The 22,240-nt window shown below is 40.4% G+C and overlaps 1 protein-coding gene across 2 annotated transcripts in view; it reads left to right on the top strand.

Moving 5' to 3' along the window:
• WAPL (WAPL cohesin release factor) overlaps nucleotides 1–22,240 on the top strand; it is a 140,768-nt gene that overhangs the window by 71,380 nt on the left and 47,148 nt on the right. For both annotated transcript variants that reach the window (XM_089676484.1, XM_089676483.1), the window contains 6 exons: nucleotides 2,852–2,963; nucleotides 6,211–6,435; nucleotides 13,156–13,267; nucleotides 13,774–13,871; nucleotides 17,913–17,989; nucleotides 19,974–20,149. In XM_089676484.1, coding sequence (XP_089532610.1) covers nucleotides 2,852–2,963; nucleotides 6,211–6,435; nucleotides 13,156–13,267; nucleotides 13,774–13,871; nucleotides 17,913–17,989; nucleotides 19,974–20,149 — 800 coding nt within the window. The remainder of the gene's footprint in view (nucleotides 1–2,851; nucleotides 2,964–6,210; nucleotides 6,436–13,155; nucleotides 13,268–13,773; nucleotides 13,872–17,912; nucleotides 17,990–19,973; nucleotides 20,150–22,240) is intronic.

The following is a 22,240-nucleotide window of genomic DNA, read 5'->3' as shown; positions in this document are numbered from 1 at the left end:
TTATGCAGTTATCCTTCTGCCTGCCTAGTCTGGATTGTCCATACTGACTTTACATCTGTACTGTCTATTGCCCTGCACGTTGATCTACAGTGTATAGCCCACTACCACTACACTGTGCAGGGGTGGCCAGCTTTCATGAAGGGCACCAACAGCAAGGACAGAGGATCCATACTAAGGAGTGTATATAGTTCATTAACTGGGTTTCAACCATTTCACATGTCTAATGTGCAGAAAGAGAGAGAACTAGGCCTAACCCACCCATTATTGGTTTGCTCAGACATCTTAGCCCTATACTCTTGCTACAATATCTGTTGCCCTGAACTTGTGGGGACGAATACACTTTGTTATTGGCGCACATTGTCAGTGAGTGAAACATGTTCCTACAAACTGTGCTGTTATACTCCGTACACCTACTTCTCAAGAGATAATATATGCTGTTACCTACTGTATAGATTACAATGTTCAAGGAAACTGATCTTTACAGATCTGTTTCTCCCTCCCATATAAATTGATCTAACCTTGATGGGGTTGTTAAACCATCGTAAAGTCAATGTACGATCTTAACAAAAACACTTTTCGGGGAATGTTCTCCTACATGCAGCCAGTTGCAATCCCGCCCATGCCTTAAAGAGGAACTACACTGCATCTAAGCAGCACAAACCAAAAACACTACTTTTATTTTTAGTATTTAAAGCAAACTCCCCAATACATCCATGTCTCCATGCTTTATTTTCCTGAGAAATCAATTTGAAAAACACTCCTAGCATTTCTGGCCACGGCCATCTTAAGTAAGGGCAGATAAATGTACTTCTTGAAATCTGCAATCCATCTGCTTTAGCTGAGAAAACCCCTCTTCCTCTCCTGAAGACTCCTGGGATGTATGACATCATTTTTCCTAGGTGTAGAAACCAGGAAATAACTGAAACGTGTAAAAAAGAAAAAAAAAGTTTAAAACAAGTAAATATAATCTACTTTCCTATCCATTTACTAATGCTAGTAGCATCAGGTTTAAAAATAGTCAAAGTTGATTGAGAGAGTGAAGTTCCGTTTTTGAGAGTGATAACAAGGGGCCAATTTTTAAGGGCCAGATGGAATTGCTCTACCCAGCAGGATTTTGATAACAAAGCTGAGTTGATGGAAATAAGGTTCTTTGAATGGGGTTACAAGAAAGCTGAAGTCATTTCTGCAAGTGGAGTGTCTGAGCTGGTGGTCTTATCCTGCACTAGAGAAAAGGTGGTGTTCAGGCCTGGGACTTTATTCTTGCTTAAGGTCGTTTCTGCCTTTCACCTCAACCAGGACATTGTCCCTGTCCGCTTCAGTTCACCAAAAGGATATCTTCCATATTCTGGATGCACAGCATGCTTTGGGATTATGAAACACTTCTGAGTGTGCTGTCCTCCGGTGATGTGAGGTCTGAGCTCCGTCCCTGCCAGACCAATGTAACTTTCTCTCTTGGTTGGCGATCTTCTTGCTTTGCCCAATTGGACAGGCACTGATGTATCTCTCCCACGTGCATATTAGGGTTACAAATTACAAAGTCTGTGTTAAAATTAACTGCTTGAAGTCCGGACACTTTCACCCCTTTCCTGTCCAGACCAATTTTCAGCTTTCAGCGCTATCACACTTTGAATGACAATTGCACGGTCATGCAACACTGTACCCATATGAATTTTTTTTGAGACAGATAAAACTTTATTTTGGTGGTATTTATTCGCCACTGGGTTTTCTATTGTTTTTGCTATATAAATGAAAATTCCAAACATTTTGAAAAAAGTTTTTCTTATAAAAGTTTGCAAATAATCTTTCTTCATAAATCTTGGCCAAAGTGTATTCAACTATCTTTTTAGTAAAAAAAAAAAAAAAATAACCCAAATTAGTTTATAATCAAAAATTATCATTTTTTAAAAAAAGTTGACATTTTTATTTTATTTAATTTTTTTCTTTAATGTACTGCCACCATAGTGACACTGTACTACTTGTACGGGGTGATTAATGTTTTTTTTTTTTATTTTTACACTGATTGCTTTTACACTCATAAAGGCTGTAAAAGCAATTATTTCTCCTTCTCTCTGGCTGCATTCTTGCAACCATTGAGAAATTCTGTGAGAGCTGCGATTGGTCACAGCTTGTCATATGGTACAAGGTTGTGAATAGCCTTTTACCATGTGACCGCTGTGATAATTCACAGATTTCACTAGTAGTAAGCAATGATGTTACTACTATTCATTTGATCACTGATTGGCCAATCAGTGATCACATGATTGGGACCTCACACAGAGCGATCGGTGTTCTGCTGTGTCCTCTGGACACTGCGGGCACCAGGGAGTGCGCACAGGCAGGGAAGCGTGGAGGACGTTTATAAATGGCCACCCGCTCCTGCAATGCTCCCATCCAGCCACTTTTAAATACATGGCCAGATGGGAAGTGGTTAAAAATTTGCTAGCTGGTAAGGTGTGTGTGTGTTTCTTGTGTATATATAAAAAAAAAAAAAAAAAAAACTGATAAATTCAATCAAAAGACCCTACTACCTGCTGGCAAATTTTGGTTTTACAGAGTTATTCCTGCTTTAAAAGAAAACTTGTATCTTTTACACCTTCCTCTCTCATAACACGAACCCTTATGTTATAATGAGCCTGTCACAAATTAAAGTACAACTCTAGCCAAAAACTTGGCATCACTTGCACTTTAATAATTCTTAAACGCTTCTAATAATAAAAACTTTTAGCATATGGGAAGGACTGAATCCCTGTCAGCTGCTTTTTGTATCTATCCCTTTTTCTCGCAGTTGTATTACTCACAGTTTATTGAAGTCACAGTATGTTAAATAACATTTTTTTTTTCTTTTCAATAGTGTAATAAGCTTGGCAACAAAGTGCGCAATGCCAAGTTTCCGAATGCACCTGAGAGCACATGGAATGGTAGCCATGGTCTTTAAAACACTGGATGACAGTCAGCACCACCCGGTAAATTTCATTACTTTAATTTGCGTGTGCAGTCCTAAATATTTTTACAATAGTCTAATGTGTATGTATTGTAATGTTTTACATGTAACTGCTGTAGTGCCAGTAGTCTTCTGATTTTTGTGTTTATTTAAAACATCAGTTCCACCCTGCAATAAATTACATGCCGATCCATTTGATGCAGATATCGAACCATTACCTTATCGATTCCTTTGCAGGCTGTTTTCATACTGCTAGTCTGTAGCATTTTTAAAGTAATCCTGTCAGTAACATATACTTATTCAAAAAGGTTTCTTGCTGAATGCCGCTTTATTGAAGACAGAGGTCTATAGAAATAGAAATTTCCTCTGCTTAATGGTTTCTGTTGTGAACCTGTATGTCACTACAGGACACAGAAGTGTCTTTTTTAGACACGACTACTTATTGACATGGCCACCTAAAGTAAAACTACACATCCCCACCAATCCCCCCTACCCTTCTGTGCCGTCATCTTCAAAATCCAAGGCGTGTGCATATGCTCTGTAGGTCTCTGGCAAGTATTTGGGACCTGGAATATGGGAACTGTAGACCAGTGATGTGTCTGCACAAGTGGGGAATCCTTGCAGCATGCATGTGCCTTTTTAGTAACAAGCTGTCCCCTGGGATAGGTATGACTTGGCAGTCCTAGGAAGTGGCAGGGCCCAGGCTAAGCCAGAAAGCAGATGTGCTACCTTGCAGCACAAAAAAGTAATACACTATAGAGATAATCGTAAAACTTTTTCTCATTTTTGTAAGAGGGATTGGATAGTGAGGTGAGCAAAAGGTTGCTGTAATGGGTTAAGTTCCACTATAATAGCCTCCATTTATTCTTAAGAAGATTTGAGGAGTGGTGTAGTAGTAAACTCTCGTTTTCTATTTTCAACTACAGGTAAGTTTACAATAAAGCTGTAGGTAAAATTAATATCTCCTAAACTAGGGAAGGAACTTTTCAGAGGTTGAGGTCTACTTGGACACCATGCAGTAAAGCAAAGATCCCCGGGGGTGGTTGAGAGTGGGGGCTGGGTTGTTCTAGGCGGCACTCGTGAAAAAAAATAAAAATCGCCCCCCTTCCCCCACAGTAGTGTCCTCTGCCCCATACACATCACCCCCTTCCCCCAACACACACACAGTGTAGTGTCCTCTGCGTCCCTGTCCCCCCCCCCCCCACACACACACAGTCTCCTGTGTCTTCCCCCCCCCCCCCCCCCCCCATAGAGTCTCATGTGTCTCTCTTCCCCCCCACAGAGTCTCCTGTGTCTCCCCCCCCCCCCCACAGTCTCCTGTGTCTCCCCCCCCCCTACAGAGTCTCCTGTGTCTTCCCCCCCCCCACAGAGATTCTTGTGTCATCCCTCCCACAGAATCTCCTGTGTCATTTCCCCCCCCCCCCCCAGAGTCTTATACTCTGTCTCAGTGTTATACTAGCACATTATGATATTCCCTTGCAGCAGGGAACCCTTTTTTTTTTTTTTTCTTTGACTACTGCTGTAAAGCTTTTTTAGAAAGTAGCCTGCCTTCTTGAGAAATTAATTTGTGGACTTGGATTGTATGTTTGCTATTTTAAAGAGATTTCCCTCACTAATTGTTCCATTGACAACAGTTTAATCAGACAGGAAGCTTCGGCAGGATATGAACTTCAAAGCAGAATTCAGGCAGTACTTTTTTTTTATTTTTGCTGCTAGATGTCCTTAGTCTGACTAAACCATCTCCAATTTCTATAAGGCCAAGTTGTCCTGGACTTGGGCTAGCCTGTGAATGGACAGTGAAAGGAGGAGCTGTGCAGTAATGAGCTTTATCCAACTGTCACTCTGCTTTGGTTTCCTATCCGATTGCTTCTTGTCACTACATGAGCTGGTTGGCTCTTTAAGCTACTTCTCCCACTCTCCAGCTCTGCTGTACAGAGTGTAGAAGAGGCTGATAGAAGATCAAGTGGAGATACTTGCACTGCTTGCATTAAAAAGACACAGACATGCACACACACTTTCTTTTTAATCAGAGTATAGCATCAAGTCAATGAAACTCCTGGGATATTGATCTGGTCAGTTAAGTAGCAGAGGGGGTTGTTAATCCATTTCAGCTGCTTTTGGTGTTAATGAAATTAACACGTGCAACAATGAGATGACCCCCAAAACAGGAATGGTTTTACAGGTGGAGGCCACCGACATCCCTGCTCCTCTTTTCAGACTGTTTTTCACTAGTTTTGCATTTGGCTAGGGTCAGTGTCACTACAGGTAGCATGAGGCGATACCTGGACCCTACAGAGATTGCACAGGCAGTCCAACTCTTCCAGGATGGCACATCAATATGTGCCATTGCCAGAAGGTTTGCTGTGTCTCCCAGCACAGTCTCAAGAGTATGGAGGAGATTCCAGGAGACAGGCAGTTACTCTAGGAGAGCTGGACAGGGTCGTAGAAGGTCCTTAACTCATCAGCAGGACCGGTATCTGCTACCTTGTGCAAGGAGGAACAGGATGAGCACTGGCAGAGCCCTACAAAATGACCTCCAGCAGGCCATTGGCATGAATGTCTGTGTCTGACCAAACAATCAGTCTTCATGAGGGTGGCCTGAGGGCCCGACATCCTCTAGTGGGCCCTGTGCTTACTGTCCCGCACAATAGAGCTTGATTGGCATCTGCCATTGTGCACCTGAATTGGCAAGTCCACCACCGGTGCCCTGTTCTTTTCACAGATGAGAGCAAGTTCACCCTGAGCACATGTGACAGACTTGAAAGGGTCTGGAGAAGCCATGGATGTGCAATCAATTTAATTTACCACAGGTGGACTCTAATCAAATTGTAGAAACATCTCAGCAACGATCAGGAGAATTGGGAGGCACCTGAACTAAATTTGTGTTGTTGCAAAAGGTCTGAATATATATGCCAATATGATTTAACCTTTTAGCAAGCATTCCTAAAATTCTGATTTCACTTTGGTATTATGAGATACAGAGTGTAGATTTAATGAGGAAAACATTTAATTTAAACAACTGTAGTATCAGGCTGCAACATGCAAAATTGAAAAAAGTGAAGGTCTGAATACTGTGAATGCACTGTATATATTTAATTATGTGTTGATGATTACAGAGCTGCAATAATGTCTATCTGCCTGCATTTTAACTGTAATATGCTTGATTTCCACAATGACCATTTATTGCCAGGGAAAACTGTTGTAGCCCTCATTTTTAGAAATCTTTTTTACAACTACCTCTTATTTATTGTCCTTTGCTTATATCACAGAATCTAGCTCTCTGTACTGCTGCGCTAATGTATATACTAAGCCGAGACCGCTTAAATATGGACCTTGACAGAGCTAGTCTGGACCTCATGATACGACTTTTAGAAATGGAGCAAGATATCACATCCAAGCATATGAATGAGAAAGATATGAACAAAATAAAAGAGAAAATTCGCAAGTTGTGTGAAACTGTTCACAATAAGCATCTTGACTTGGAGAATATCACAGTAAGTGTTTTTGTTTTACCGTTGGGGCCTCTGAGGACATCTGTTAACCCTTTTCGCTGCTAGGTCTGTACGCCGTACAGACCTGACAGGGTGTTTTTTTTATACAATCCAGTGGCTGCTGCCACCGGGATTGTTTATAAAGCTGACAGGCAGACTCCTGCCTGTCATGTGGAAGCAATCAGGCTGCTCCGCTGCCCCCGATTGCTTCCACAGACCCTGGTTCCGGTAATTTTTACTGACCATTTACAGTTCCTAGACCTTTTGCAATAATATCGTGTGACATAAAAATTGGAACTACCACTATTTTATTCTTTAGGCTGAGGTGTCTGCTTTTAGAAAATATGATGTTTAGGATTTTTTGTAATCTGCAGGCCTAAAATTATTTTTTTTAAACGTGTGCAAAAATGGCTCTGGCAGCGAATGTGTTAATACATCTCGCAACTGAGACGCTTACCAGGTGCAGGACTGTCACTCTTTTGCAATACACTGTCCTGTGCTGCTTCTGATCATTAGGAATGGCAGTCACCAGGATTGAATTGGAAGCCTCAGATATGCCAGGCGACAGCTGTCGTGACATGTTCTCGCTGAGATTTTTGGCAGTGCCCTATAGTTCTGGCCTTTTGGAGAAATTCTCCTCTTCGTTTGGCAATTGCTATCCTCTGTTGTGATTTTACCCATTTAGTCTTGAGCTTTTAACGTTCTTTTATATGACGTTTTACCTATATCACCAATCTCTCCGAAGACTGTATTTTCCGGTATTTTATTTTTAATTGTGTGGGAAGCGGTTAAACTTTGCTGTTAATCCCCTCCAATGCAAAGTCACTAGGTCTGACTAGAACGAGGAATAAAGCCAAATAGTGATTTAACACTTAGAGTAACTTGACATGGCCTTCTCACAAAATTTTGGGCTTGCATTTTGTTTTGTTTTTTCTTATACTGGGGTCTTGCTTGTTTCTAGTCCATTTTTTTTTTTTTATTTATACAAAACGATCTTCCATAACTTGGTGTTTTGTAAGCATTAAACCCCTTTATTTAGCAAATGATTTTATTACCATGCAGTACACAGTAAAAGTTACCAAAATAAGCTTCTCTTTCCAAATATACTGTAACTTGCAAAATGTAACTGCATTGCTGTCTAGGTTGAATTAGTGGTTTGAGGAACCAGAAGTGAACACCTGGGCTCTACATAGCAGCGGTGCTTAGGGGTAGTCCAGGAGGCTCTGAGTGCCACATGAGGCGGTCAGAGCACTTCACCCCCTGTATTTATTTATGGCTGGGATGATGCACATGTGTAGTATGGCCAGTGACCTAATGGATGAGCGGATTGTACTGGTGGTTGCCGTCTCTTAGGCCCTTTACACGTGATGCAGAAGTAAGCAACCGGAACACTTCACGGTAGTACTACAGTTCTCAGCACGTATATTGCACACCTAAGTGTGATTACACAGCTGCTACCTTGTAAGGGAGGTGGATTGCTAGCACAGGACAGGTTTTTGTTTGTTTTTTTTCCCTTAGGGAGCATATAGTTCTTTCCTTTGCAGAGTACCAGCACACTGTTGCTGTTTACACCATGTCCTGTCTGCTGACTTGGACCACTACTTCAGCAAGGGTCCAGTTATAGCTTTTGGCAGGCCATGTCTCAGCGATAGCACAGAGGAGGGGATCTAGAAGAAGATACATCCCAAATCCCTTCATCGGGCAAGGAAGAACCTGGCTGTAACCCCCCTTGTTACATATCCCCTGGTGGTCAGTTCCTTGCTTCTCTGGCTCACTCCACTTGTCTGGTCTTTCCAATACCTCCAGGGTACCCCATACTCCAGTTCCTTTGTGTCAAAGGTGGGTTTTTATCTGTTATTACTGGTTTACAACACCAACTCTTTGTAATGCTTTCCAGTTTCGTCTGTCTTGGTCTCAAATGGAAATGTTTTAAATCTCCTCCTCCCTCCTTATTAACAGAGGAGGAACCTGCAGAGGTTGAGGTAGAGAGGGATGAGAATTTTCGGTTGGAAGGGAATGGGGAAGAATCCTCATCTGAGGAATCCCAGGGTCTTATTTAATCTTGGATACAAAAGGACTTTTCTTGCGCAAGTGGTCCTGACCAATTTAAAGCTACTGCTTTTATGAGTCCCCTGCCACTAAGGCTACAGAATTTGGATCATGGCCCCCGCTTTAACATCCTCAGTTCTTTCCTGTACATCCTTGTTTAAAATATTTTATACGCAGATTGGGCCACCCTGACAAGGCGTTTGCTTCGCCAAAGTTTGCCCAACCTTACCCAATAGAGTTTAAAAAAAAAAAAATCTTCATTTTCCAAAAAATAACTTCAAAAAACTCGCTATGCCTCTTGCTAAATATTTTGAACTGCCTACTTTGCAAAAAGGGGTTGTTTGGAGTATTTGTACTGTCCTGTCATTCTAGGGCCTCACAAAATGACGGTTGTTACAGAAGGACTGATTTGATTTTCAGATATACTTTATATACCAGAGTTTGTAGATTTTCGCACAGATTAATACACTGATGTGGGTTATTTTTACCAAAGCAATGTAGCATAATACATTTTGGCCAAAATTTATGAATAAAGATTATTTATTTGCAAAACAGAAAATTAACAATTTTTATTTTTCACTTGTATTGCAAAAAAATCAAAAACCCATTGTTGAATAAATAGCACCAAAAGAAAGCTTGCTCTGTCTCAAAATAGATAAAATTGTAATTTGGGTATAGTGTTGCATGACTAATTGCCAAAGTGACAGCACTGATAGCTGATAAATGGCCTGCACTGGAAGGGGGTGAGCTTGTCTGGATTTGAGGTGGTTAAACAGTAACATTTTTTTCTTGTTCAGTTCGTTCAGTATTGGGTGTAGGAGTGCTGAATTTTTCTTGACTCCCTCTGGTGGATGATCATGGTAGTATGCATAGTTTAGCAGACGTACAGAAAGGGAAAGTACTGTGCTGGCCTAGTTTTACAATGTGATTTCTGTCTGGGGCACTTTAGTCTCCACATTATCTTCTTTGATCGGTAAATGGTTAAAAGGATATGTTCACACCATCCGCAGCGCTACAGTGCAGCTGCTGGTTGGTGTGCCATGTGGCCCAACCAAGATCAGTGCAGTGATTATGAACTGATCTTTGCGCTTCACATTATTCCTCTTCTTTTTTTTTTTTTTTTTCTTTTTTTTACGCAAAGCCCTCTCATAAAGCTCAATTGCTGGCTGTGTGGTGCAGGCAATTTTTCTGTTTTCTGTGCAGTGATTACTCAGTCATGCAACAATGTACACAAACACGTTTTATACTTTTTTTTTTTTTAGACCAAAGTTTCTTTTGATGGTATTAAAAAAACACTGGATTTTCTTTTTTTTAACTATAAAAATTGGGGAAAAAAAGTTTCCCTTAATTTTTTTTTAAAATGAAAATGTCAAGATTGTACGAAAACCCCACCAAAAAACTTTATGTAAAATAAACCCCAAAGTGTTCGCATTTTTGCCATTGTTTGTTTTATCTGGCGAAACACATTGGGTTGTACCACCCCCCCATAAGATATTTCATCAATCAGCTCATCAAGTTTATAGCTGTTCCATCATCTCCTATATCTTTTCAGGAAGGTGGTTCAGGGTAAATAGCACTTAAGGGCACTGATATGTTCATGTTTTTACTATTAGAGAAATATATCTCTGTGCTTTTAACATATTGTGTGAAAGAACTTGATTTTTTAATATATATTTGTGTGTCTGTATCCTAGGGCAATCCTTACACTTTTTTAAAATCCCTCATACTTTTTCTTTTTTGATTTTCACTTAATATAAACAACTCGTGCATGATGTACAGGCTTGCATGAATGAACCCTAAAATGTGGGGCTTGGCAATGGTGCACTGTATACAGTATTGTACAGATCATAAACCGAGGGAAGAGGAGGTGAAAGGATTAGTATAAAGGTCACATGAAGTGGCTAGATGGACATCAAGGAGTTTGAGGTGCAGGATAAGGGAGATGAAGGGTAAAAGCAGAGCCAGTATTGAGATCAGATGTGTAGGAAAGGAGGGGTGAAGAAAAAGTAAAAAGATCCCAGGGGAAAGGAGTGAATGGATCTAATGCTGCTGTTCCATTTATTTGTTTTTCCATTGAAAAATTACTATGATCATTCCTCTGTTGTAAAAGGAAGGGGGAGGTTTTAACCATATAAACAATAGTTTACAATACTGTGACCACGTCACAGCAATCACAAGATACCAAACCCTTCAGATCAACTCGGTGCACTCTGTGTAGTCTTCACATGACCGCTCTGTATTCAGCGATTTGCTGCTATTTAGCCCCATGGTGCCCTTTATCCAGTTGTGTTTATAAATGGCATTGGGTAAATAACCGGCTGCCAATTCACAGCTTTTAAACGCTTTTAAGGTGTACGTAGACCTTAACCAGTAACTTTGCTCGTTTGCTCACTTTTTCTATAATTAATAGCATTTTTCAGACCCATGCTTGTTCTGCCAGAAGTTCAGTCATTTTTTTTGTCATAATTTTTTGGAAAATGAAATTCCAATATTTTTATTTTTTTTTTTACATACTGTCACCAGTGCAGTACAGCGTCATCATATAACTGGTGTGGCGGTGATCAGGGACACTGACAGATGGTGTGTTTTTTTTTTTTTTTTTTTTTTGCGATTTTCTTTTCATAATACACTATGACCAAAGTAGTACAATGCTACCATAGTAACATTGTACTACTTTGGGGAAGTGATCAGTATGTTTTTTTTTTTTGTACACAATAGGATTGCTTATATCAAAGAATTTTTTTTGCTATAAGCAAACATTTAACTGAATGAAATTGATTCATTCAGTTTTTGTTTCTTTTGTGTTTAGCTGTGATTGGCCACGGCTAATCACATGACACAGAAAGGGCTGTGATTGGCCCAGTCTGTGTATGTGATCACCGTGACCGATCACAGCTAGTGACACAATTGTATACAATGGATGGCATGAAAGGAAGCCTTCCATTGTTTACAACTGTCATTTGACCTGCTGTGATTGGTCACAGCAGGTCACATGGTACTGGCAACAGGCCGGTACACAGATCTGTCATGGGCTGTGTCCGAGGTACACAGCCAGTGACAGATCTTGCCACAGCACGGCCCTGCGGGCACGCGTGTTCTGGGAAGGACGTCATATGACGCCCGCCCGGGTGTCATTTTCCTATTGGCCGGGTGGGAAGTGGTTAAGAATGTAAGCTGCAGTATATTACATTTTTGTTTTGGGTCTTGAATCTGTCTCTTTGCCATTCTTACAGCAAGGTAACTGGTTCTCTTGGCTAGCCGCTTCCAAACCCTGACACTGGCAGCCATGCTTTCCTGCTGCTCCATTCATCTTTTGGAGAACTGAGTCTAATTCCTATTTACAAAGTGTTTTTACCTTCTCACCACCCAAGCAACTGTGTGTAAACATACCTGAAAGTACTGCAGGATTACACCTTGAAGATATCTGAGGAGCCTGTATTGAGAGCCTGTCACTTTGCCCTAAATGTGCTAAATACATTTTCTAAGGTCAAAATGTAAAGCCTACGTGTGGTCAAAAATTGAAGTGTTAGTAAACCCACAACAGTAAAATCAGTCTGTATATGCAGTAAAGCATGCTTGTTATACTCACTGTGGAACTTAAAGGGTTTTTCCTCCGCATTGTGTAAAAAGGCTTTTTGGTCTTGTCATCCCTGATTGTCTCATTCATCCTCAGTCCCCAATACATCTGCTGATAGAGCCCTAGGAGATACTCTGCACATTCTCAGTTTGTGTATTGCTGGAGAGGTGTGTTTTGTTTGGGATGAATGTTCTCAGCATAGGGCCCATCAGGGGTTGTGCAGCCTCATAGTACAGAGGAGAATGAAAACCCCTCTTACATGCTTAAGCAGTGCTCACCCGGACAGAATTCTACATACTGCTGATGAGAAAAGGTATTTAGCAGATGAGAAAAGGTATTTAGCAGTTTATATTTACTAAAATAATTGCATTTCCCAGTTCTGTGTACTGTGGGAGACCAGATATAGTGAATGCATGGTCCTGGGTTTAGTAACACTTTAAAATAATGGCACCAGGGTAATCTACTCCTGCTGTTGTAATCTTGTGCAATGGGGGTTAATAGAGCTAAGAGGCCTGTCATATGTATTCATCAAGAGTGCTAACTATGCCTGTCCCTTCCGCCCCCTCCTCCATTCACAGAAGCCAAACGATAGCTTCTAAGAATGAAAAACCCTCTATAAATGGAGGTGGATCTTTCATCTGCCTGTCCTCCGTGCATAATTTTGAAGCTTTAAATTCATTTTCATTACATACATATTTGTTCTTTGCTACTTCCCCCCTACAAAAGTAGAGTTAACCTTTTTAAATATTTATAGAACTGATTGCTTTACTTGCGGCAGTGGTAGTGTAAGGGGGTGTTGCACATCATACGTATTCAAAACCATACAAATTACCACTGGCAGATTAAATAGTAAAGTTAACTTTTAAGAACTAAAAAAAAAGTTGTAATGGGAAATCTCCCAACGCGAGGAGAAATGCTAACTTCCATAATTGTCACAGGAATAGTTTTGTTGTGTTTTTTTTTTTTTTTTTTTAAATGGAACTAATCTGTTTGTGTCCATTAGGTGCTTTTTAAAAAAATGTATTTAGGCAAAAGCTTGATAATTTGTACTCCCATTCTAATTCTGATAAGTTAAATTGCTCTTTATCAATCCACAGACTGGTCATTTAGCAATGGAGACATTACTTTCACTCACATCAAAACGAGCAGGAGACTGGTTTAAAGAGGAGCTGAGGCTTTTAGGTGGACTGGACCATATTGTAGACAAGGGTACGTATTGACATCCTGCACACAGGTAACACTCCCTCCCTCTGTCCCAGACTTCTTTTTATAGTTTTCATAGAACAGCATCAAAAAGAAACTGCTTTGATCGAGGTAATGCAGATTTGGAACACTTAAGGGTGTGTTTATTTACCTTCCTGCTTTGCCTGTATTGCTGTGCAGCAGTGCATACAGTATACTGCAAATCTAGTTTACAATCTAGATGTGCATTTGTTTTAATAAATAAGATTTCCCAAATCTGTGTATTATTAGATTAGTCTCTTCATTGCATTAACTTGTAGCAACCAGTCTTGATTTATCTTTAATTGGTCTGACCATGGCAAACTAAAATTTGTTGGTATGGGTTTCAGTTGCCTGCATATTACTTTGGTTCAGCGAATAAGTTATTCTAGAAGATATAGCTGAGACTTTTTCAAAGTGCTATGGGAATAATCTTATATTAATACACTTGTATAGTGTGACTGCTGACAATTTGAGATTTCTTTTTCCTTCAGTTAAAGAATGTGCGAATCATCTTGACAATGATGAAAATGAGGAGAAATTAGTTGCATTTTTATGGGGAGCTGAACGATGCTTAAGGGTCCTGGAGAGTGTAAGTATCTGCGTCTTGTTTGTTCATTCTCTTTCTGAAAACGTACTGATTATCCACCAAGTTGATAATTTAAAATCTGGCAGAGAAAACTGTTGAAGGCTGGTTACCAGTTCCATGCCAGCATATTTCTGTGCCAGAGCTGCATCCTATTCAAAACAAAAACATTTGAATGCTTATGAATATAATTGCTGTTACAATGAAAGCTGACTTGAAAAATGCAATCTCCTGTTTTGATTTTACAAGTTTTTCATTTAGTTTTGCTGCTAACATAGCCTGATTTAAACATTTGCTAGTTGATTCTTATATTAAATAAAATAATGTTATTAAGCTACTCCCAGCTTACCCTGTTGCTTGCCCATCATGGGTCCTGCAGGCCCTAGCATGTCCTTTTTTGCTGTCCACAGCAAAACCTGTAAATCACAGCCTGCTGTAAGGTCTACAGTATAAAAAAAATTTCAAGTCCTGAGCTACTAGCCAGGCCTTAAGAGTTACTCGCCACCAACAAACACACACAAACAGAGACACCTATGTACACACACGTACACGTACATACACACACGTACGTACACACACACACACGTACGTGTACACACACACACACATATGTATACGCACACAGACGCATACACACAGATACATGTACATACACAGAAATATACACGCACAGACACATATACACACAGACATGTACATACACACACGTATATGCAGACACACATGTACAGGCGCGCGCATGTACGTGCGCGCAGACAGGCGCGCGCAGACAGGCGCGCGCGCGCGCAGACAGGCGCGTGCGTGCGCGAGCGTAGGCACGTGCACACGCGCGTATGTACACAGACCCGCACACACTGTTAAGTGCTCTCTCCTCTGAAGCCACCACTGACTGACAGGATCATGTGACCAGAGTGAGCTGAAATTAGGCGCGCACACACCCCCCCTATAAAAAGTTGCAATACTTCGTTGTTCACTCACAGAGCCGGGTACTGCAGTCTAGGGGGAAGCAGAGAACACAGCACACACTCCTTCCTTTGCTTTCACTGCGCTCAGCTATTGAGCAGTCTGACGGTTCCCAGTACCAATGACAGATCCGGCCTGCGCTCCGAGCCTGTTCAGCGAGACGGCCCTGGGGGACACACTTGCCTCCACCATAATTTCCACTCGCCATTGGCGAACAGTCAGATGGATATTTTAAGGCCTGGTCTACACCCTTATCCTATTGCTGCAAGAACAAGCATTTGCTTGGGAAGAAGGAAGCCCATAGTGATGTCATCTGATAGGCGGATATGTCCCTAGTACGTAAGATGGAAAAGTTTATAGCTTGCCAGCACCATCCTTGCTTATGAATAAAAAATATTAAAATGAACACAAAACATCCCCCGCATAAAAAAAAAAAAAAATAGTTAGGTCCATATATATTTGGACACAGGCACAAGGCAGGATCCTCTCTATGGTAAAGAAAAACCCATTAACTTCCAGACAAGTGAAGGAAACTCTTCAGGAGGTGGGTGTATCAATGTCAAAGTCTACAATCAAGAGAAGACTTCAGGAGAGCAAATACAGAGGGTTCACCACAAGGTACATACCATTCATAAGCCTGAAGAATAGAAAAGCCAGATTAGACAATTAGACAATAGAAAAGCCAGATTTGTCAAAAAAAAGTGTAAAAAAAAAAAAAAGCCAGACCAGTTCTAGAAAAACTTTCTTTGGACGGATGAAACTAAGATTCATCTGTACCAGAATGACAGGAAGAAAAAAGTGTGGAGAAGGCTTCCACAGCTCATGATCCAAAGCACACAGTCATCTGTAAAACATGGTGGAGGCAGTGTGATGGCATGGGCATACATGGTTTCCAGTGGCACTGGGTCATTGGTGTTTATTGATGATGTGACAGAAGACAGAAGCAGCCGGATGGATTCTGCAGTGATTACAGATATACTGTCAGCCCAGATTCAGCCAAATGCAGCAATGTTGAGTGGATGGCACTTCACAGTACAGATGGACAATGATCCAAAACACACTGCAAAAGCAACCTAGGAGCTTTTGAAAGAAACGAAGTGGAATATTCTGCAATGACCGAGTCAGTCACCTGATCTCAACCCAATTGAGCATGCATTTCACCTGCTGAAGGCAAAACTTAAGGCAGAAAGACCCACAAACAAAGAACTGAAGGCAGCTGCAGTTAGAGCCTGGCAAAGCATCAGAAAGGAGGAAACCCAGTCTTTGGTAATGTCCATGGGTTCCAGACTTCAGGCAGTCATTGCCAGTAAAGGATTCACAAAATACTAAAAATGAACCTTTTATTTATGATTATATTCATTTGTCCAATTACATTTGTGCCACTGCAAAGGGAGGGACTGTGTATAAAAATGGTTGCAGTTCCTAAAATTTGTACTTTGATATTTATATTCAGCCCCTTGAATTGAAGCTGAAAGTCTGCACTTCAAAGTCATTTGGATTGTTTTGTTTTAATTTGTTCTGGTGGAATACAGAGCCAAAAGTATTAAAATTGTGCCTGTGTCCCAATATATATATGGACCTAACTGGGCAGCACAGTGGCTAAATGGTTAGCACTTTCACCTGGCAGCACTAGAGTCGTTGGTTCGAATCCCAGCCACGGCACCACCTGCCTGGAGTGTGCATGTTCCCCCTGTGACTGCGTGGATTTCCTCCGGGTACTCCGGTTTCCTCCCATACTCCAAAGACATGCTGGAAGGTTAATTGGCTCCTGTCTAAAATTGACCCTAGTATGTGTATGTATGAATGTGGGTTAGGGACTTTAGATTGTACGCCCCTTGAGGGTTAGGGACTGATGTGAATGTACAATATATGTATGTAAAAGCGCTGCGTAAATTGACGGCGCTATACAAGTACCTGAAATAAATAATAAATGTATAATATTTGGGGTTCTAAATAACCACCTAGCAAAATAATTATGATTTTTGCATGTAGGAAAAAAATGTCAGATTGACCCAGTAGGGTAAGTGATTAAAATAAAAATCAAGCACATGAAGGCAAGAGCCAGGTTCTAACTAACTCAGTGTAGAGAGTTGGTACCCAAGAGATGTTTAGATGTCTGTATGAGATCTGAATTGTCTAATTGGCCAGGCTTCAGGCTACTGAGTACAGTAAACAGCAGGGAAATTGGGTTCCAACAATAGACGTTACTGTCAGAACATTTGAAAGTGGCTCGATGGAATTGCTACATACCAAGCAAACAGATTTTGGTTATAGTGGGTGCAAACCTCTCACATGAAATATGAAAAAAGCACATCCTTCTGTACTGTGTACTTGTCTCGCTTTCCAAAGCTTTGAGTGTCATTTCTCTCTGCTGCCTTGTTATTCCGTGAGCATGAGTCATTTCTGGCAGCTTTTCTGACACCAAATGTTAGGCTACATTCACACTGCTCTGCTGAAAAAGCACATCAAAAACACAAATGTGCGTTTTTCCCCACTAAATACAGCACTTTCCACAGTTGCATTTTTTCATTCATTTCAGCAGAGGGATGCGTTTTTTTGGTGCATTTTTTTTTTTTCTGAACAAACATGCACCAAAAATGCAGCAAACAGGATTTTTTTTTCACAGCAACTTAAGCACCGAAGGATTTAAAGGTATGCAGTTTTATTCTGCCTTTCTTTGCTTTTTTTCAGCTGAAGACTGACCCCAAAAGCGGATCAGTGTGAAAGCAGCCTTAAAAAGGTGATGGAGTAGGCTGTAGCGCTCAGCCTGTGCTTCATATTCAAGCTTAGAGCTGTGAATCTGAAGACTTTAGATCTCTACCCCCTGCTCCTAGATCAAAGAAGAAATCTTTTCCTGTTTTTGCATTCAGAATGATCTCCAGAAGAAATGTATACAGAAACACAGCTACAACTTGTGTTAGGATTTGTTTCATCTGTGTATCACCTAATGCTGGTTACTTCAGAGGGTGTATCTATGTAGGTGTTTACTGCCACTATACCCATCTATATCTATGTACTTGTAAAAAAAAATAAACTCTACTCTCTGATCACTTGTAACTTAGTGGAAATTGTATTTGTTTTCAGGTTACAGTGCATAATCCAGAAAACCAGAGTTACTTAATTGCATATAAAGACTCCCAGCTCATAGTGTCTTCAGCAAAGTAAGTTTTTAATTTTTTTATGTTTGATGTTTTTTGTGTGTATTTTTTGATAAATCGTATTACAGCTTTTAAAGTGAACCTGTGCTTTTCCTATTTAGGGCAAAAACAGCAGTCTTAACCGCTTCCCACCCTGCCTATGGCTAGATGGAGGCCGGCAGAACACCCTGTCCCTGCTTTCAGGCATTCCCAGTTTGCATGCCCACAGGGCCGTGCAGCAGCGTGATCTGTCACCGTCTGCGTACCTCGGACACAGCCGATGACTGACAGATCTGAGTACCGGCCCCATTGCCGGTACCATGTGACCTGCAGTAAACTTTCACAACAGGTCACATGACAGTTGTATACAATGGATAGCTTCCTGTCATGCCATCCATTGTATACAAGTGTGGCTAGCTGTGAATGGTCACAGCGATCACATGCGCAAGCTGGGCCAATCACAGCCCAGCTGTGTCATGTGATTAGCTTTGGCCAAATCACAGTTAAGAAAAAAAAAAAATCCTGAATGAATCAGTCATTCAGGTAAATGCTTGCTTATAGTAGCAAAGTAATTCTTTGCTATAAGCAAATTTGTGTAAAAAAAAAAAAAATAGATCACTTCCCCAAAGTAGTACAATGTTACTATGGTAACATTATACTACTTTGGTCATAGTGAAATATGAAAAAAAAAATCTTAAAAATATAAAGAGAAAAAAAAGTAATAAATTAAAAAAAAATTATCAATTTTTTTTCTTTTTTGTACTGTCACCAGTCAGTGTCCCTGATCACCACCATGCCAGTTATATGATGACACTGTACTGCACTAGTGACAGTATGTAACAAAAAAAAAACAAACAGTGAAAATCATTTTTTTATTCATTTCCGAAAAATTATGACTAAAAAATTACAACTTCAAAAAACTCGCCATGCCTGTTATTAAATACGTTGGACTGACTGCTTTGCAAAAAGGGGTCATTTGGGGGATATCTGTACTGTTCTGACATTCTTGGACCTCAAGAAATTAGATTGGCTGTCAGTACTTCAGGATTGATAAATATTCAGATATATCCCATGTGAACTCTCTAACTTTCCTACAGACTAAATAATAAATACTAATTTGGGTTATTTTCACCAAAGACGTAGTAGAATACATTTTGGCCTAAATTTATGAAGAACAATTATTTATTTGCAAACTTTTATAACCGAAACAAAGAAAAACGTGGGTGTTTTTTTTTCAAAATTTTTGGCCTTTTTATGTTAATTTAGCAACAAATAACTCCCGTGGCGATTAAATACCACCAAAAGAAAGCTCTAGTTTTGTGAAGAAAATGATAAAATTTTAGTTTTGGTACAATGTTGTATGACAGCACAATTGTCATTCAAAGTGTGAGAGCGCTGAAACCTGAAAATTGGCCTGGGCAGGAAGGGGGTAAAAGTGCCCTGTATGGAAGTGGTTAATAACTACTGTATTACCCGACTTCATCTACCAATCACCTACCATAAAGAAAATGCTTCCTGGCTTTTATGTCCAAAGTGGCAATGCCCTGTGTAAACTCATATCATGACTTAGAGATTACCCAGAACTGGGTGCTATGTCCTTGTCCTCGTGCCGCAGCGCTAGGTTACAGTGCAGCCGGTCGTAAACCACCTACACTGTCGATATTTTTTTTTTTTTTTTTTTCTTCTATTTCAGCCAAGCAGGAGAGCAAAGGAAAGGTGAGTATATGAAGCTGGGGGAAGCATCAGTGAAGTGAACCTGTTGCATTGTCAAATATGACGGCACGGTTTCCATTAGGTATTTCAACACCTTCGCTTAGGTAGGCACTTGCATGACAATTTATGAAACTTATATCCAATTACATAGGCCTTGGCACTGCATATTTTTTGGGGTTTTTTTTTTGTAAATGAATAGAAGATGGTAGAATCAAACCGAAATGTGTATGGCCAGCTTCAGTGTGTATGACCGTTTTTATATATGTATGTATATGTCTTTTGTAATTGTGTACAGAGCCCTTAGACACTGTGAGGAGTTCATTCAGAGGTATAACAGAGCTGAAGATACCATCTGCATTCCTAACAACGAAACACTCCCTCACCATAGTGCAAGCAGCCACGTGGGAAAAGCTGTGGAGGACTGTATGAGGGCAATCATTGGTGTGCTGCTCAATTTAACAAATGATAATGGTATGGGCATTTTTATATTGCTATTAGATCTGATGTTCTTTAAATGCTTTATCTTGTTTTTGTAAAAATAACTGGTACATTTACATATTTAAATACCTGGATCTGAATCCTTTCTAATAGTGACATTTTATTTGAAGGTGTAAATTACTTAAAGTTGTCACTAATCAGGATCATTTTAAGCAGCTCGGTATTTATTTTAGAGAAGAATTGCAAGCATACAGCTAAATATTAAGCTACCTTTGATTCACACACCTCTGCTGCAATACACGGTTATCTGGGTCAGCCTTAATGCTTCCTGGATCACCACCTTGCTCCTTGTAAAGAATTTATGCTAATTGATTGCCTAGTAAGCAGCCTGGAGGTGAAAGGGTGACAAAAAATGCTACCTTGCTGAATTGGTAACAAAACAATGCTTTCCTGCCTGTGTAGCATATCAGATGTGAGTAAATCACTAGACCAGCTGAAGAGCATTACAAATCATAATTGTGCTGCATTCCATAAAAGATTATACAGTTTTATTTAATTTTGCCCATTGCTGACTGTTTAGCTTGAGTCAGGCATTTTAATAGACATCTGAAGAGAAGGGACTCATGCTAAGTCACCTGCCTGGCCTCACCCGTTGTCCCCCAGCTCCTGATTGTGCTGATTGTGCTTATGCACTGATGAGTCGACAGCCTTTTACTCCCTGATGCAAGCTAAGAGGTCAGGAAACACAAAAAAATCTGAATAATGATGCAAATAAAAATCTTTCATAAATAAGTAATGCACAACTATAATTAAAGAATGGATATTTTATTTAGAAATCTTTTAATACATATTGTAGTGGGGTTTTTTTTTTCTTGTTCAGGGTTTTTTCTTTTTTTTTTTTTGTTAGGCATACATGTATAAATTTAACAAGACGCTTCAGATAAGGGCTATAGCTAAACATTTGGAAATTTATCAGTGCACTAAAATGTACACCAACAGGTACAATAGAGCAAAAAAAGGAAAAAAAGAGGCGTATCATCAGCCTTATAAGAAACTACATGTAAACAACTTATAGTATCATCTTCAACGATAATAGCCTTTTTGGTAATACTGATATGAAAACCAAAGGCATGAACACACACTATTCCAGTGAACGGGTTAGAGAATATCAGAAGAACAAGAGAGGCAGGGAAGAGGTTGGGAATTGGTAAGGAAAGAGGGGGGGGGGGGGGCAGGGAAGGGATGGTCAGGGGAGGTCCGCATTTCTCTTATTTCTTCTTTGATGCCCCCAGATGACTTAGAGTTCGTTGGGAGAAAGTGAGAGACCCAGGGGTCTTGTACTTAGTGCAATTTCATCATATTTTCCTGCTATTTGGCCGTGAGGTTTTCACTGAACACCTACTACATGTAGGATTTAACATCAGATACAGATAGGGTGTTGGATATCCTAGCTTTCGCTATTGTCTGTTTCCCAGCTTTCAGTACATGGGACATCAAAATGTGTTGCTATTTGGGATTCCAGCGGTCTGAGGGCTAAGAAGTGCCATTCGCGGTCTGAGGGCTAAGAAGTGCTATTAGTGTCTGCAAAAGCTGATTTAGGATGTCATATACTTGGGTCCAGGAAGCGCATACTGTATGGGAAAATGTACCCTTGTCCAGGCAGCCAAGAAAACAGGTTGGGCAGTGTTTGGGTGAACCCGAGCCAGTCTGGTCCGTACCCCGTGCCACCTGAGAAGGACTTTGTACTTTGTCCCTAGGGCAACTGCGTTTTGGGAGCAACACTTGGTGGTATGCCAAATTTAAATCCAGTCCTCTGGTGCCATTTGCACTTCTAAGTTAATCTCCCATTTGTGCATGTAGGAGGGGAGATATGGGGAGAATTTAGAAGTGACAGTAATGTATAGGAGTACGATCATTCCCGGAGAGTGCAGGTCTTTTTAGGCATTTCGTTTTAAAGATGGTGAGGCTCAGTCTGTCTCCTTGTAGCTTTACTGTGAAAAAAAGTTAGTGTTTAATTTGTAAGTATCAAACACTCAAACGAAAGAAGGTGATGGGAGGCTTTGGAGCTCTGTGAAAGATTTTATACTGTTGGTGGGTATCGGAGTATGGAAGCAAGTCAATTTC

The sequence above is a fragment of the Staurois parvus genome, unplaced genomic scaffold (assembly GCF_062004578.1).
Source record: "Staurois parvus isolate SC_StPar_1 unplaced genomic scaffold, SC_StPar_1.0 ptg000170l, whole genome shotgun sequence".
NCBI lineage: Eukaryota > Metazoa > Chordata > Amphibia > Anura > Ranidae > Staurois > Staurois parvus.
The sequence above is the reverse complement of the archived record's forward strand: the minus strand, read 5'-3'. Positions and strand labels throughout refer to the sequence as shown.